The following is a 14,291-nucleotide window of genomic DNA, read 5'->3' on the forward strand; positions in this document are numbered from 1 at the left end:
GTTCTAAACTTTAGAAATTTCAAGCAACTCCATTCAGTTATCCATCAATAACCTCAGATATGCAGATGTCACCACCCTTATGGCAGAAAGTGAAGAAGAACTAAAGAGCCTCTTGATGAAATTGAAACAGGAGAGTGAAAAAGTTGGCTTAAAGCTCAACGTTCAGAAAACTAAGATCATGGCATCTGGTCCCATCACTTCATGGGAAGTAGATAAGGAAACAGTGGAAACAGTGTCAGAGTTTATTTTGGGGGGCTCCAAAATCACTGCTGATGGTGATTGTAGCCATGAAATTAAAAGACGCTTATTCCTTGGAAGGAAGGTTATGACCAACCTAGATAGCATCTTTAAAAGCAGAGACATTACTTTGCCAACAAAAGTCCGTCTAGTCAAGGCTATGGTTTTTCCAGTGGTCATGTATGGATGTGAGAGTTGTACAGTGAAGAAAGCTGAGTGCCGAAGAATTGATGCTTTTGAACTGTGGTATTGGAGAAGACTCTTGAGAGTCCCGTGGTCTGCAAGGAGATCCAACCAGTCCATCCTAAAAGTAGATCAGTCCTGGTTGTTCATTGGAAGGAGTGATGTTGAAGCTGAAACTCCAATACTTTGGCCACCTCATGCGAAGAGTTGACTAATTGGAAAAGACCCTAATGTTGGGAAGGATTGGGGGCAGGAGGAGAAGGGGACGACAGAGGATGAGATGCTTGGATGGCATCACCAACTCGATGGACATGGGTTTGGGTAAACTCTGGGAGTTGGTAATGGACAGGGATGCCTGGCTTGCTGCGATTCATTGGGTCACAAAGAGTTGGACACGACTGAGTGACTGAACTGAACTGAACTGAACTTCATTCACATTGACCTTTCTTAACCAATTTCACTTTATCATTTTCCTTTCTCATTCACTTCTTTCTTTACTCCATTTCTTTTCTTCTTTCAGTAATAATTTTTATCGCCTCCATATTCAGTGTCTTCTGTGATAGCTATTTATTTATTGATTCTGATAATCATTCATTCACTTACTTATGTAATCACAAATATTTATTAAATGAAACCAAGCAAAAGGCCCTGGGCCATGTCGTACAATCCCTTACCCCAGTGCATTTGCGGTCAAGCTGTTTTGTTTTTAATGGTTTACACAAGTGTTGTGGTTTTTTTTTAAGGTTTATTTATTTATTTAGTTTTTGGCTGTGCTCGGTCTTCATTGCTGAGCATGGGCTTTCTCTATTTGTAGAGAGCAGAGCCTGCTCTCTAGGTGTGGTGCGTGGGCTTCTCATTACTGTAGCTTATCTTGTTGTGGAGCACAGCTTCTAGGGTGTGCAGCCTTCAGTAGCTGTGGCTCCCAGACTCTAGAGCACAGGCTCAATAGTTGTGATGCACAGGCTTAGTTACTCCGCTGCAAGTGGAATCTTCCTGGAGCAAGGATCAAACCCATGTCCCCTGCATTGGCCGGCCAATTCTCAACCACTAGACCACCAGGGGAGCCCTGTACTCATGCTCTCCCTCTCTCTTGGTCTCTGATTTTCTCTTTCATATATGCAAACAGACATCAGATGCAGATGCTTGTCACTTAAAAGTCTATTCTACCCCTAATTCTATAGATTCTATCCTCTGCCTTCATATATATCACACTTCAGTAATGCTTGACTATCATTCATTCCTAGCATAGCTAGAGCTGAATAAATGGAGAAAAGTTAGTAGCAATATGTATTGAGCTAGGGAAACGATAGACCATTTATTACTTAGTGAGTTTCTACTGTGTAAAAGAAATGTGTTTGATGATGAGGAGAAATCCAAATAAATTCTTATATATGAGAGCAGAGAAGACAGTAAAAATTCTGAAATAGGAGAGAAAACACTGTAACTATAATATCATTTTGTGTTTAATATTATATGTATGAAAAAGAATTAGGACCTATTCATATAGAATTGCTAGATGTAGAGTTATAATCACAATTTACCCTAAGAGGACTATAGAGGGACACTGTTCCTTAGACAAGTCATCTATTGCTTTCATATTCTATCTTGTAAAAATTATTGTGCAAACCTAAAATGGAAATTAAAGAAAATCAAAGTAAAGAGAATTGTAGATAGAAAATTACAATATTTTGAACATTTTAAAAAAGCTACTTCTGATGTGCTACGTTTATAAACATGAAATTCATTACTATAAAATGTAAATTGTAACCTTCTTTATTTGGTGTGTATACAATCTCATAATATGCTAAAGTAGAAAAATTCCAAGCCACTTCTTTGTAGAGTGTGATGTACTGGCCTGAGCTGTTAAATTCAGTCACTCACTAGATAGGAGCTAGTATACTGCAAAAAACTGTTAGAATACTGTAAAAATGATGACTGCTTCACCTTTTGTTGATACTCATTTCAAATCAAGTTTGTCTCAAAAGAAATTTATATATCTACATCAAAATTGAATCACCTAAAATTTATTAATTGTGTTTTATTGTTAAATGTTTTATATAGAGTTTTTGTTTGTTTTCATTAAAGAAAAGACCATTGTGAGACCTGTAATTTTTAAAACTAGTCTTTATAATTTCCCACTAGTATGTAAAAATGGCATACTGGGTTATTGATTTCAGCTTTCATTATTCTCTCAAAGAGGAAATAGTAACAACAAACCAAAAGAAGTCTTTTTTGATCATCCGTTCTCTATTTAATCAATTTCTGTAGTTTTATTGATTATATTTTTCCTAATTCCTGTGAGTTAATTCTTTTTATATTTTTCTGAATTCTTGAGTTTAAATATTATTTTTTGTGTGTTTGAATACTCTAGTCAACTAGCATAAATATACAGAGAAGAAAAACTTTGAACTGTCAAAATGCTATATTGTCTTTCCTTATATAGATATAAAATTTTTAAGAGTTGAGTTTAGTTATACAGATTAATCAAATTAGGTAAAAATACATGATTTTTAGTTAACAGTGTACTAAAAATAGTATATGTATGGTTTTTTACTTTTTATAAATTTCCACACTTATTACCATATTTCTTTTTTCTTATAACAGATAAATTGAGATACACAATTCAGTGGTCTATAGCATATTTAGAGAGGAATACAACTGTTACCACTGTAATTTTAGACTATTTTAATCACCCTCAACAAACCCCACAGACATTACAAATCACTCCTCATAAACCCCGACACGTGACTCTGGCAACCACTAGTTTATTTTCTGTCTCTGTAGATTTGCCTATTCTGGACATTTCATAAAAATGGAATAGGTCTTTGGTTATCTATTTTAAACATAGTAATATATACATATCAATCCCAAACTCCCAATCTATCCCTCCCAGCCACCCTCCCCTGCTGGTAACCATAAGTTCATTCTCTATGAGTCTGTTTCTGCTTTATAAATAATTTCATTTGAATAATTTTTTAAAATATTTTGCATGTAGATTATCAATTCAGTTCGGTCTCTCAGTCATGTCCGACTCTTTGCAACCCCATGAACTGCAGCGTGCCAGGCCTCCCTGTCCATCACCAACTCCCAGAGTTTACCCAAACTCGTGTAGATTATATCACATGATAATTGTCTTTCTCTGTCTTATTTACTTCACTTAGTATGATAGTCCCTAGGTCCATTCAAGTTCCTGCAAATGGCATTATTTCATTCTTTTTAATGACTGAGTAATTGGGATTGGTGCTTATTAAAATGCCACAAAGTTTGCTGTTCTTACTGATATTCAGCATTTTTTCTTAATAAACTCTAGTTATTACTAAACTTTGGTTAATTTCTAGAGTTTGGAAAAAAATGATCATTTTGCTAGTATTTTTATTGTTTCTAATGGAGGAGAGGACTTTTAGAAGTCCTTACTGCATCATTTTGGAATTATTCTCTTTCTCATTAATTTTTGATAGCTCATGCTTTTTAATCTACACATTTGATGTCATAATATTTCTATTTTTTAATTCCCTATTTGTGTGTGCTGTTTGCTCAGTCACATCCAACTCTTTGTGACCCCATGGACTGTAGCCTGCCAGGCTCCTCTGTCCATGGGTATTCTCTAGGCAAGAATGCTATAGTAGGTTGCCATGCCCTCCTCTAGGGGATATTCCCAACCCAGGGATCGAACCCAGGTCTTCCATATTGCAGGTGAATTCTTTACCATCTGAGCCACCAGGGAAGCCCAAACATTTCCTATTTGAGGTGCTCAGTCAAAAAATTACTTAGTAATTATTCTTAGTTTTAAAGAATATAAAAAGCTTAGGTATCTTCGTTATTGATTTTTAATGTAATTTCATTGTACTCAAACTGTAGGTTCATTATTAGATGGATTCTTTGCAATCTCTTGAGACTTACTTTGTGGACTAGAACATGATCATTTTGTTAAATGTTTCACATGTGCTTAGAGAGAATATGCCCTCTATTTTGATGGCACCGATTTATGTATATTTTCTGTGAGTTGAGTTTTATGTTTTGTTATAATTATATTTTTTATATTTTTTCTCAGTTTGAATGGCTTATGGTTAAAATTATACAATATAATTATAGATTTAGCAACTTCTGCATTTAATTATGTCATTTTTATTTATACATATTAAGCCTATTATTGGGCATATACCATTTTAAGAGTTATATTTAATCAGCCAAATTTTTCATATTATCATATAATAGTGAGCTTCTTTATTTTGATGAAAGCTGCTTACTTTGAAGCTCATTTTAGCTAATATTAATATTACTTTATTAATAAGGTAATTAATATTTTATATTTTATGATTATTCCCAAATAAGGTATAGAACAAATGCATCACCAAAATTATTTATTTAAAAAATCACAGAAGCAAGACCTATGCAGTTTTAGTGATGGCCTTTTATCACTAGCAGAGACAAGAGTAGAATATATGTCTTCTATTGTAAAATATTTTCTACTCATTTGTAACAGAGAAGTCAGCAATTTTTGGTTCAAGAAAACATACTTTTCTAATACAGCATGAAAGTAAGAGCAGTAAAGCTAGTGAAAGTGAAATTTGCTCAGTCATGTCTGATTTTTTGCAACCCCATGGACTGTATAGTCCATGGAATTCTCTAGGCCAGAATACTGGAGTGGGTAGCCATTCCCTTCTCCAGAGGATCTTCCCAACCCAGGGATCAAGCCCAGGTCTCCCACATTGCAGGCAGATTCTATACCAGCTAAGCCACCAGGGAAGCCCAAGAATACTGGAGTTGGTACCTTATCCCTTCTCCAGGGGATCTTCCTGACCCAGGAATCAAACCAAGGTTTCTTGCATTGCAGACAGATTCTTTACCAGCTGAGCTACTAGGGAAGCCCAAGAGCAGCAAATGCTGTCTTAAATATGAGTTCTCCTGAGGGGGAAAGCATTTATGTCTTCTATGATCTTCTATGTTTTTTATTAAGCTCAGAAAGGCTTTTCCCATTCTAGCATACTAAAAATAATGCTTCTATATCTACTTCTATTTTTTATACTTTTATTTATCATTTTAAATATGTTAAGTCACTTGGGAATTATTTTTTAAGTCAGAAAATTTTCCAATGCAATTTTTTCTTAGTTCAGTTCAGTTGTTCAGTAGTGTCAGACTCTTTGTGACCCCATTTTCCCTAGTACTGATGCCAAAGCTATCATATTTCTCTGCCTTGTAGTCAACTATGGGTCACTACCAAAGTATTTTATATTTAGATAATAATATATTTTAATACCTGTTGGACTTCTTAACTTTCATATATTTCCCTTGAATTAACAGGATACAGCTTCCTGTTGAAGCCCAATTTTGAAAGTAATCTTTAGAATTATCTGATATCATTTTAAAGAATTAATTTTTTAATTTTGTTGCATCATTTGTTGTTATTCCTTCACTATCATGTCCAACTCTTTGGGCCCCCAGGGACTGCAGCACACCAGGCTTCCCTATCCTTCACTATCTCCCAGTGTTTGCTCAAACTCATGTCCATTGAGTCAGTGATGCTATCTAACCATCTCATCCTCTGCCACCCTCTTCTGCTCTAGCCCTCAATCTTGCCCAGCATCAGGGTCTTTTCCAATGAGTCGACTCTTCACATCAGATGGTCAAAGTATTGAAGCTTCAGTATCAGTACTTCCAATGAATAGTCGGGGTTAATTTCCTTCAGGATTGACTTGGTTTAATCTCCTTGATGTCCAAAGGACTCTCAAGAGTCTTCACCAGCACCACAGTGTGAAGGCATCATTTCTTCGGTGCTCAGCCTTCTTTTATTGTCCAGCTCTCACATCCATACATGACTACTGGAAAAAACATAGTTTTGACTATATGGACCTTTGTTAACAAAGTGATGTTTCTGCTTTTTAATACACTGTCTAGGTTAGTCATTTCTTTTCTTCCAAGCAGCAGGTGTCTTTTAATTTCATGGCTGTAGTTACCATCCCTGGTGATTTTGGAGTCCAAGAAAATAAAGTCTGTCATTGTTTCCATATCTATTTGCCATGAAGTGATGGGACCCGATGCCTTGATTTAATTTTTTTGAATGTTGAGTTTTAAGCCAGCTTTTTCACTCTCATGTTTCACCTTCATCATAAGGCTCCTTAGTTCCTCTTCGCTTTCTGCCACTAGGGTAGTATCATCTGCATATCTGATTATTGATATTTCTCCTGCAGTCTTGATTCCAGCTTGTGCTTCATCCAACCCAGCATTTCACATGATGTACTTTGCATATAAGTTAAATAAGCAGCATTATAGTAAATTTATAAATTAATTCATGCAGATGCAAAATCCTTGGGGCATTGTTTATTTTTTGTCTCTATCTAATAACACTATATACTGTTCCTTTTTTGAAGTCATCAAATGTCTTTATGTACTCTAAATATTTCTTAATATTTTTATTCTCAAGTTTGTCTTTATTTTTTTTACTTTTTTTTTATTGTTTCTAATGTGCATTTGTGTTTTGTTGTTGTTGTTTTGTTTTGTTTTAAATTTGGCTTGAAAGTGAAAGTGAAAGTCACTCAGTAATGTCCGACTGTTTGCAAACCCATGGACTACACAGTCCATGGAATTCTCCAGGCCAGAATACTGGAGTGGGTAGCCTTTCCCTTCTCCAGGGGATCTTCCCAACCCAGGGATTGAACCCAGGTCTCCCACATTGCAGGCAGATTCTTTACCAGCTAAGCCACAAGGGAAGCACAAAAATACTGGATTGGGTAGCATATCCCTTTTCCAGGGGATCTTCCCGACCCATGGATCAAACCGGGGTCTCCTGTATTGCAGGCGGATTCTACCAACTGATCTATCAGGGTAATTTGGCTTAGCTGATATCATTTTTAGGAAGGCTAGTGATTTTTTCTAAAATTTTGTCCCAAACCTTTATTATTGAATTCTCTTTCTCTTCTGTTGTAGTTTTGTCAGTTGATTATCCTAAATTTTCCAAGTATCAATTTTTTTTTAACTTGTAAATAGTAGTTTATTTTTAGACCTCCTTTCCACTTTTTGCTTCTTCTTGTTCTCGCCTGGGGCTTCCTGGTGGCTCAGAAGTAAAGAATCCACCGGCAATGCAGAAGATGCAGGGGATGAGAGTTTGATCCCTGAGTCAAGAAGATCCCCTGGAGGCGGAAATGGAAACGCACTGTAGTATTCTTGCCAGGAAAATCCCATGGACAGAGGAATCTGGCAGGCTACAGTACATAGGGTTGCAAAGAGTCAGACGTGACTGTGCTACTGAACATATACACATGTTCATACTTGTCTACATCATTTAAAACTTTCAGAAAGATGAAACATTAGTGGACATCCTGATCTTTTTCCTTACTTTAGTGGGATTGCTTTCAGAGATTCTCCTTTAAACATGATGCTAGATTTTAGATTATGATTAGATTACACACATGTGTTTATGTGTAAAAAACAAAAGTAGATACTTTGATGAAGCAGCCATTCTGTGATTTAAAAACTGCATGTCCTTTAACAGTATAGTGTAAACTTCTCTCACAAGTAGTTGCTGCACTGTAATTTACTGCTTAACTAGGACTATAAACCACAGGAAAGAAAGGCTCTTGGGAGTTGTAATGCCCCTAGCTTCAGCTCATGCTAGGAAATATCTGATTGTTTTTACTGTGTTACCACCCTGCCTTTTCTCTTACTCGGTATCTGTTTTGCTTATTTCTTTGATCTCTAAAACTGAATAGCCATAGTAATTATTAAATGGTTATTAAGATATTAAATATTTACACTTTTAATCCTCAATTATCCTGATAACTCAGTATGTTATATACTTTACAATTTTTTTCAAAAACTATTGAGGATCAGAGAGTCTTAGTTAATTTCTCATATGTATACAACTTGTTGACAACAGAACTCTGTCTTAAACCAACAGTTTCTGACTCCAAGTTTATTACTTTTGACTACATCACAGTTTCTCTACATTTGTATTTACTGTGATGTTGTCAGCTTATAAAGCAAATTTGCGTGAAGTGAAGTGAAGTGAAGTGAAGTGAAGTGAAAGCCGCTCAGTCATGTCCAACTCTTTGCAACCCCATGGACTATACAGTCCATGGAATTCTCCAGGCCAGAATATTGGAGTGGATAGCCTTTTCCTTCTCCATGGGATCTTCCCAACCCAGGGATTGAACCCAGATCTCCTGCATTGCAGGCAGATTCTTTACCAACTGAGCTAATTTGCATACTCCATCTAATTGGATTCTGATAGCAGCAGTTTAAGTTATATTGAAAGTTGATTATTGTACATTCATTTTACAGGTAAGGAAATTTAATTCTTGAAAAGATAAAGAATGTTTCTAGGCTAACACTTGTTTCATAGCCAAAGCAGGTCAGCAAGCAAGGTTTATTGATACAAAACAACCATTTTTTTTTTTATTTTAAAAATACTAAATCCTGGATTTTTAATTTTATGAGTATTTGTTCTATTGAGACCTATCTGGAACTGATTATTTTGCAATTTTGTTATGTTGTATCATTTAGATATTATCACAGTAATGTTGTACAATAAACATTACAATTCTGTGCAATAAATAACCATAATACTTCTGTGATCATAATCAAATACATAATTTTTGCTCACAAGTTTTCAGGACTTCTGGACTGTTCTTATGGTCTTGGCTGGTCTTGCTTATACTGTATGATCAACATCAGGTCAGGTAGGCTGATTGTGATCAGCAGATTAGGTTCTGCTGATTGTGGTAGTTCTCTCCCACGCTAGCTGTCAGATAGTCTCAAGATAAATTCATGTCTCTCCACATTTAATCACCCAAATACATTATTTAATGTGCTGGGCAGATCCCCCTAAAGTAGATTCATCTCCAGTGAAAAAAATCACCAGTGACTCTTCTACATGAAGTGTGGCCCTCACCTTCTAGTCTGAGACCTGGTGTGTATTATATCTTACCTTATACTAGATGTTAGGGACAGCATAATGAGTGAGACTGACAAGATCCTTGTTTAAGAGAGTTTATAATCCAGTGAGTAAGAGCAATAGCAAACAGGGAAATACTGATTTTAAATTGTACTCTAAAGAGAATAAACAGGCTATAGTGAAATAGAATAATGAAGATGTGATTTTATTAGGTAACTGATCAGGGAAGACATCTCTGAGGAAATGAAATTAATAAGAAGCCAAAGTGACTTTCCTGGTGACTCAGATGGTAAAGAATCTGCCTGCTGTGTGGGAGACCAAGTTCGATCCCAGGATTTGGAATATCCCCTGGAGAAGGAAATGGCAATCCACTCGAGTATTCTTGCCTGGGAAATCCCTTGGACAGAGGAGCCTGGCTTGCTACAGTCCATGGGCTCGCAAAGAGTTGGACATGACTGAGCAACTAACACATACATAATAAAAACAGTATATGTGGTTACAGTTGACAAAAATCCAGTTCAAATGAAGTACAATAGAGTTAAGTGTATTTGCACAGGGGATTTGAAGAAAGGAGGTGGTCTAAGGGAAAATTGGAACTATGGGTTTGGATGTCCTTAGGATATGGTCTTTCTCCTGGTCATCAGTTTCTGTTTCTGAGGCTTTTTTTCTCTTCTACTACAATACTACTAGTAGACTTAAAGTACAAGGACATGACTGGATAATACTAGGCTGAGAAATCTGAAAAGAAACTCTTTCTCCTCAACTTGAAAACTTCTCCTGAAGTTTAAAAACCCATCTTCCTGACTTAGATCTTATATCCACCTCTTAGGCCAACCATTGTGGCCAGGAGTGATTATAATAGCTCACATTCACAAACAAGTATAGACTTGGGATAGGAAAATCAGTTTCCCTAAAAAAAGCATAAAAGGTTGACAGTAACATGAAAACAGGAGAAATCTTACTGAGCCTGGGTCCCCCCCTCAAAATGTATATTCATAAAGCAGAATTCATGTCTAACACATATCTGTATGTCCAACAGTATAGGACTTGATACATTTCAACATGCTAAAGTAATTTTAGTAACTTTTGAATATCAAAACATTCTTTTTTTACGTACAAAAATATAAAATTTTAATCTCATATCTGTTTTCAAAGCTTCTTCTCTTTCTCCCAGGCCTGGCCCAGGATTAAAAAACTAGTGAGGGAAAAGTTATATATATGATTTTCTTGGCTTTTATAGAAAGCCACTATCTCCCTAATTATAAGCCCAGTAATTCTCTTCATAGAAATTGTCTTTTGTTTGTTCTCTCTCCTTTGTGAATTTAGAGTCATGTGATGAGCTAAAAGTGACAGAGCTAGTTTTATTCACTTAGCAATTTCTATGACAATATTTCTAAAGTTTGAACTGTCAGCTTAAACTACACTAAAACAGATTTTCTCATATTTTGCCTTGTAATTGCAGCAATTCTTCTATTTTAAAATCAGAATCAGGTGTGTAAAAATTCAAGGAATAAAAAAACATTTATAGATTATTTTAATAAATACAAATAAACCTAAGTTTTTCAAGATTCTTTTAAATTTTGGATTAAAAGAAATAGCTCCTCTAATGACAGAAAACTCATAATAAATTGTACTTTTAAATAAATAGATCTTGACCCCAAGTACTTTATTCTGTTTACTAAAGCATATACATATTTCCATATGCCTGTTAACATAAATCTATTTTCAGATCCTTTTGAAGCTTTCATCATCTTTTCTATTCGCCATGAGATCAGAAGGATTGATCTTCATAAAAGAGACTATAGTCTACTTGTTCCTGGATTGAGAAACACAATAGCACTTGACTTTCACTTCAATCAAAGTTTACTTTATTGGACAGATGTTGTAGAAGACAGAATATACCGGGGCAAGCTTTCTGAAAGTGGAGGTACATCCATTACAATTTTGACTTAATGGTGGGATTAATTTCTAACTGAAAATTTCAGAAAAAATATGCTGCAATCAGAAGGAATTTTGATTACTCTGGTTTTTTATCTTCTCCCTCATATGTGGAAATCCAGGGGTGTGAAGTATGTGTGACGATATGTTGGAGGAGGGTGAAGCCCTATACTATTCACACCATTTTCAAATTGTGAGCATTTAGGTGCATATTCAGTGATGAAATTTATTTACAAGAGAAAAATGACTGTCTTCTAATTACTATACATAATTTTTTGAGTTAAAATAGCTTTTGTTTTCTTTATGGTTTTTATGTTCTAGCATCATTCAAAGAAATAATAAATTATTACAAAGATTATTAATATGAGCTAAATAAGTTTTCCCATAATTTGGCATCTCTTTTTCTAATCTAGGCTTTCCTTAAATAGCAAGACCTTGAGATAAATATATATCATAATTCTCTTGAAAATCTTAGATCTGTATACTATTCCAAAGGCCAGGTATTTCTATCAAAATCTAAATTCCTCCTTAAATCACCATTACAATTTTGGAAAAATGTACTGTTCAAACACAATGTAATTATGATGTGTGAATCTGTGTCTTATAACATATTACAAAGTATTGATTTCAATTTCAAATGATGGGTTTAGATCCATGATTTTACATGGTTAACTGTTAAAAAAAATGCACTATTAACATGTCTAACAAAAGCACTGGCAATGTCATAAGTTATAAAGTGTTAATTCCAAAAGAAATGGAGGACATAAATAAAAATAGTTCTGGGTATTACCCAATTGTTTATTTTTATTTAGACCACACTACTGGCTTCTTCCTTTATTTTCAAACGTGTTATATTCTACAAGTCAAAATATAACTCAGAAATGTTATATTCGCTTAGAAATCTGTGGGAGGTATAATTTGAGGATTATTTTTTAAGGCTAAATGCCATAACATCGATCTTTTCAATCATGCTTTAAAAAAGAGTAGCTGCTGACTGGCTCTTGCCTGGAAAATCCTATGGACAGAGGAGCCTGGTAGGCTGTGGTCCATGGGGTCACTAAGAGTTGGACTCGACTGGCGACTTCACTTTCACTTTTCCCTTTCATGCACTGGAGAAGGAAATGGCAACCCACTCCAGTGTTCTTGCCTGGAGAATCCCAGGGATGGGGGAGCCTGGTGGGCTGCCGTCTGTGGGGTCGCACAGAGTCGGACACGACTGAAGCGACTTAGCAGCAGCAGCAGCAGCAGCAGCTGACTGGCTAGATGCAGATTGCCCCAGGTGGACTTTTTATTCTACCCTGAAGATCAGAGTTTGTATTACATTGCACTGATTTTAACCAGCAAGTCATTATCATTTCCTAAATTCCTTGTTCTGCCTAAAAAATCAGAAACATGACATAATTTTTTTGAAAACTAAACGTTGTTATTAGCCTCAGAGTTGTTTAAAAATTCTGTTACTCAAAAAAAAAAAAAAAAAAAAAATTCTGTTACTCTGTCACTGAAAGGATTTAAGAGATTAAAAATCTCTGTTGGGAAACATCAGTAATTCTAAATTTGAGGCCATCTTAATTTCTCTCTGTGTCAGGTAACACTTTACACTATATCTCTCAAAGTTAATATAATGTTAAATACTTCATACTGCTGATAAGGACACCTTTTCCTTAGTGCTTAATGGATCACTTGAATGGATGCAAGTGTTGGTTTCTCTCTTTTTGTAGGTGTCAGTGCTATTGAAGTGGTTGTGGAACATGGCCTGGCTACCCCAGAAGGACTGACTGTTGACTGGATAGCAGGCAACATATACTGGATAGACAGCAATCTGGACCAAATTGAAGTGGCCAAACTTGATGGTTCCTTAAGAACTACACTCATTGCAGGAGCTATGGAACACCCCAGGGCTATCGCTTTGGACCCAAGATTTGGGTAAAGAAGTTTGCTTTTCATAGATTCACTTTGGCATAAAATATAACCTTCAAAATTAATATTGGATTCAATTTTCTCAAAGTAGTTACTTTGTGCATGTAAATATGTGTGTACATACTTGTGGATGGTTGTGTATACAGATATACGTTTATGTTTACATCTACAATTATGCATGTGTGCTCAGTCACTCAGTCACATTGAACTTTTTGCGACCCTATGCACTGCAGCCAGCCAGGCTCCTCTGTATATGAGATTTTCCAGGCAACAGGACTTGAGTGGGTTGCCATTTCCTTCTCCAGGGGATCTTCCTGACCGAGGAATCGAACCCTGGTCTCCTGCATTGCAAGCAGATTCTTTTACAGTCTGAGCCACCAAGGAAGCCCATGTATATATCAACCAATTTTAGATTATCACCATGAATTTGATATAAAATTGCTTACATAGGTACTTTTAAAGGAGAAAACTTTTTTTTTCTAAATATGGTCATTAGGCCCTTTTGTAAGATATTGTAACTCTATTTTGAAGCAGTAATTTAATAAATTCATTTTTGACCTGCCAAAGAGATGCTGTAACTTTTTCTAATGGTTGCAAACCACAGGACTAGTCTTTGGTCCAAACAGTCACAAGTGTTAACCACCTCACCCTTTATTTGTATTTGTATGTACTTGGAGATAGTTTAAAAGAAAATTAGAATAAACTTGAAGGAATCTAGTGGTGAGATTTAAGAGACATTTAAGACAATACACATTATTCTGGAAGACAAAGTCAAAAGTATAATCCAGATTATTGCCTCACTGTTTCCCTGAAGTCCTTTGTGAAAGACGAGAAGAGAGACAGTGGATTTGGAGCCAGAAAATAAGGGTCATGCACTGCTCAGTCACTTATCCTCTGGGGAACCTACTCAAGTGTATTATCTTCCTTTAGATTTCCTATTCTTTTTTGGACATCAGAAACAATAATGTCTCTTAATTAGATTGCTTTTGAGGAGATAGAATGTGAAATATAATGTATAACTCATCTATATCGGGATGCTGTGTTATTACTGTTGATTGTTTATTTTATATATCCAAAATGATTGTCAAGTCTAAAGGGTGATAGAAAGGAAAGTTTTTTTGGCTCT

General features: G+C 35.5%; 1 protein-coding gene across 1 annotated transcript in view; it reads left to right on the plus strand.

Annotated features, from left to right (window-relative positions):
* LRP1B (LDL receptor related protein 1B) overlaps positions 1 to 14,291 on the plus strand; it is a 2,070,111-nt gene that overhangs the window by 1,340,550 nt on the left and 715,270 nt on the right. Inside the window, exons 24-25 of the mRNA XM_081584839.1 lie at positions 11,040 to 11,237; positions 12,967 to 13,171. Coding sequence (XP_081440965.1) covers positions 11,040 to 11,237; positions 12,967 to 13,171 — 403 coding nt within the window. The remainder of the gene's footprint in view (positions 1 to 11,039; positions 11,238 to 12,966; positions 13,172 to 14,291) is intronic.

Source organism: Giraffa tippelskirchi, chromosome 3 (genome assembly GCF_054371585.1).
Source record: "Giraffa tippelskirchi isolate mGirTip1 chromosome 3, T2T-mGirTip1v1.2.pri, whole genome shotgun sequence".
In the NCBI taxonomy this organism is placed as follows: domain Eukaryota; kingdom Metazoa; phylum Chordata; class Mammalia; order Artiodactyla; family Giraffidae; genus Giraffa; species Giraffa tippelskirchi.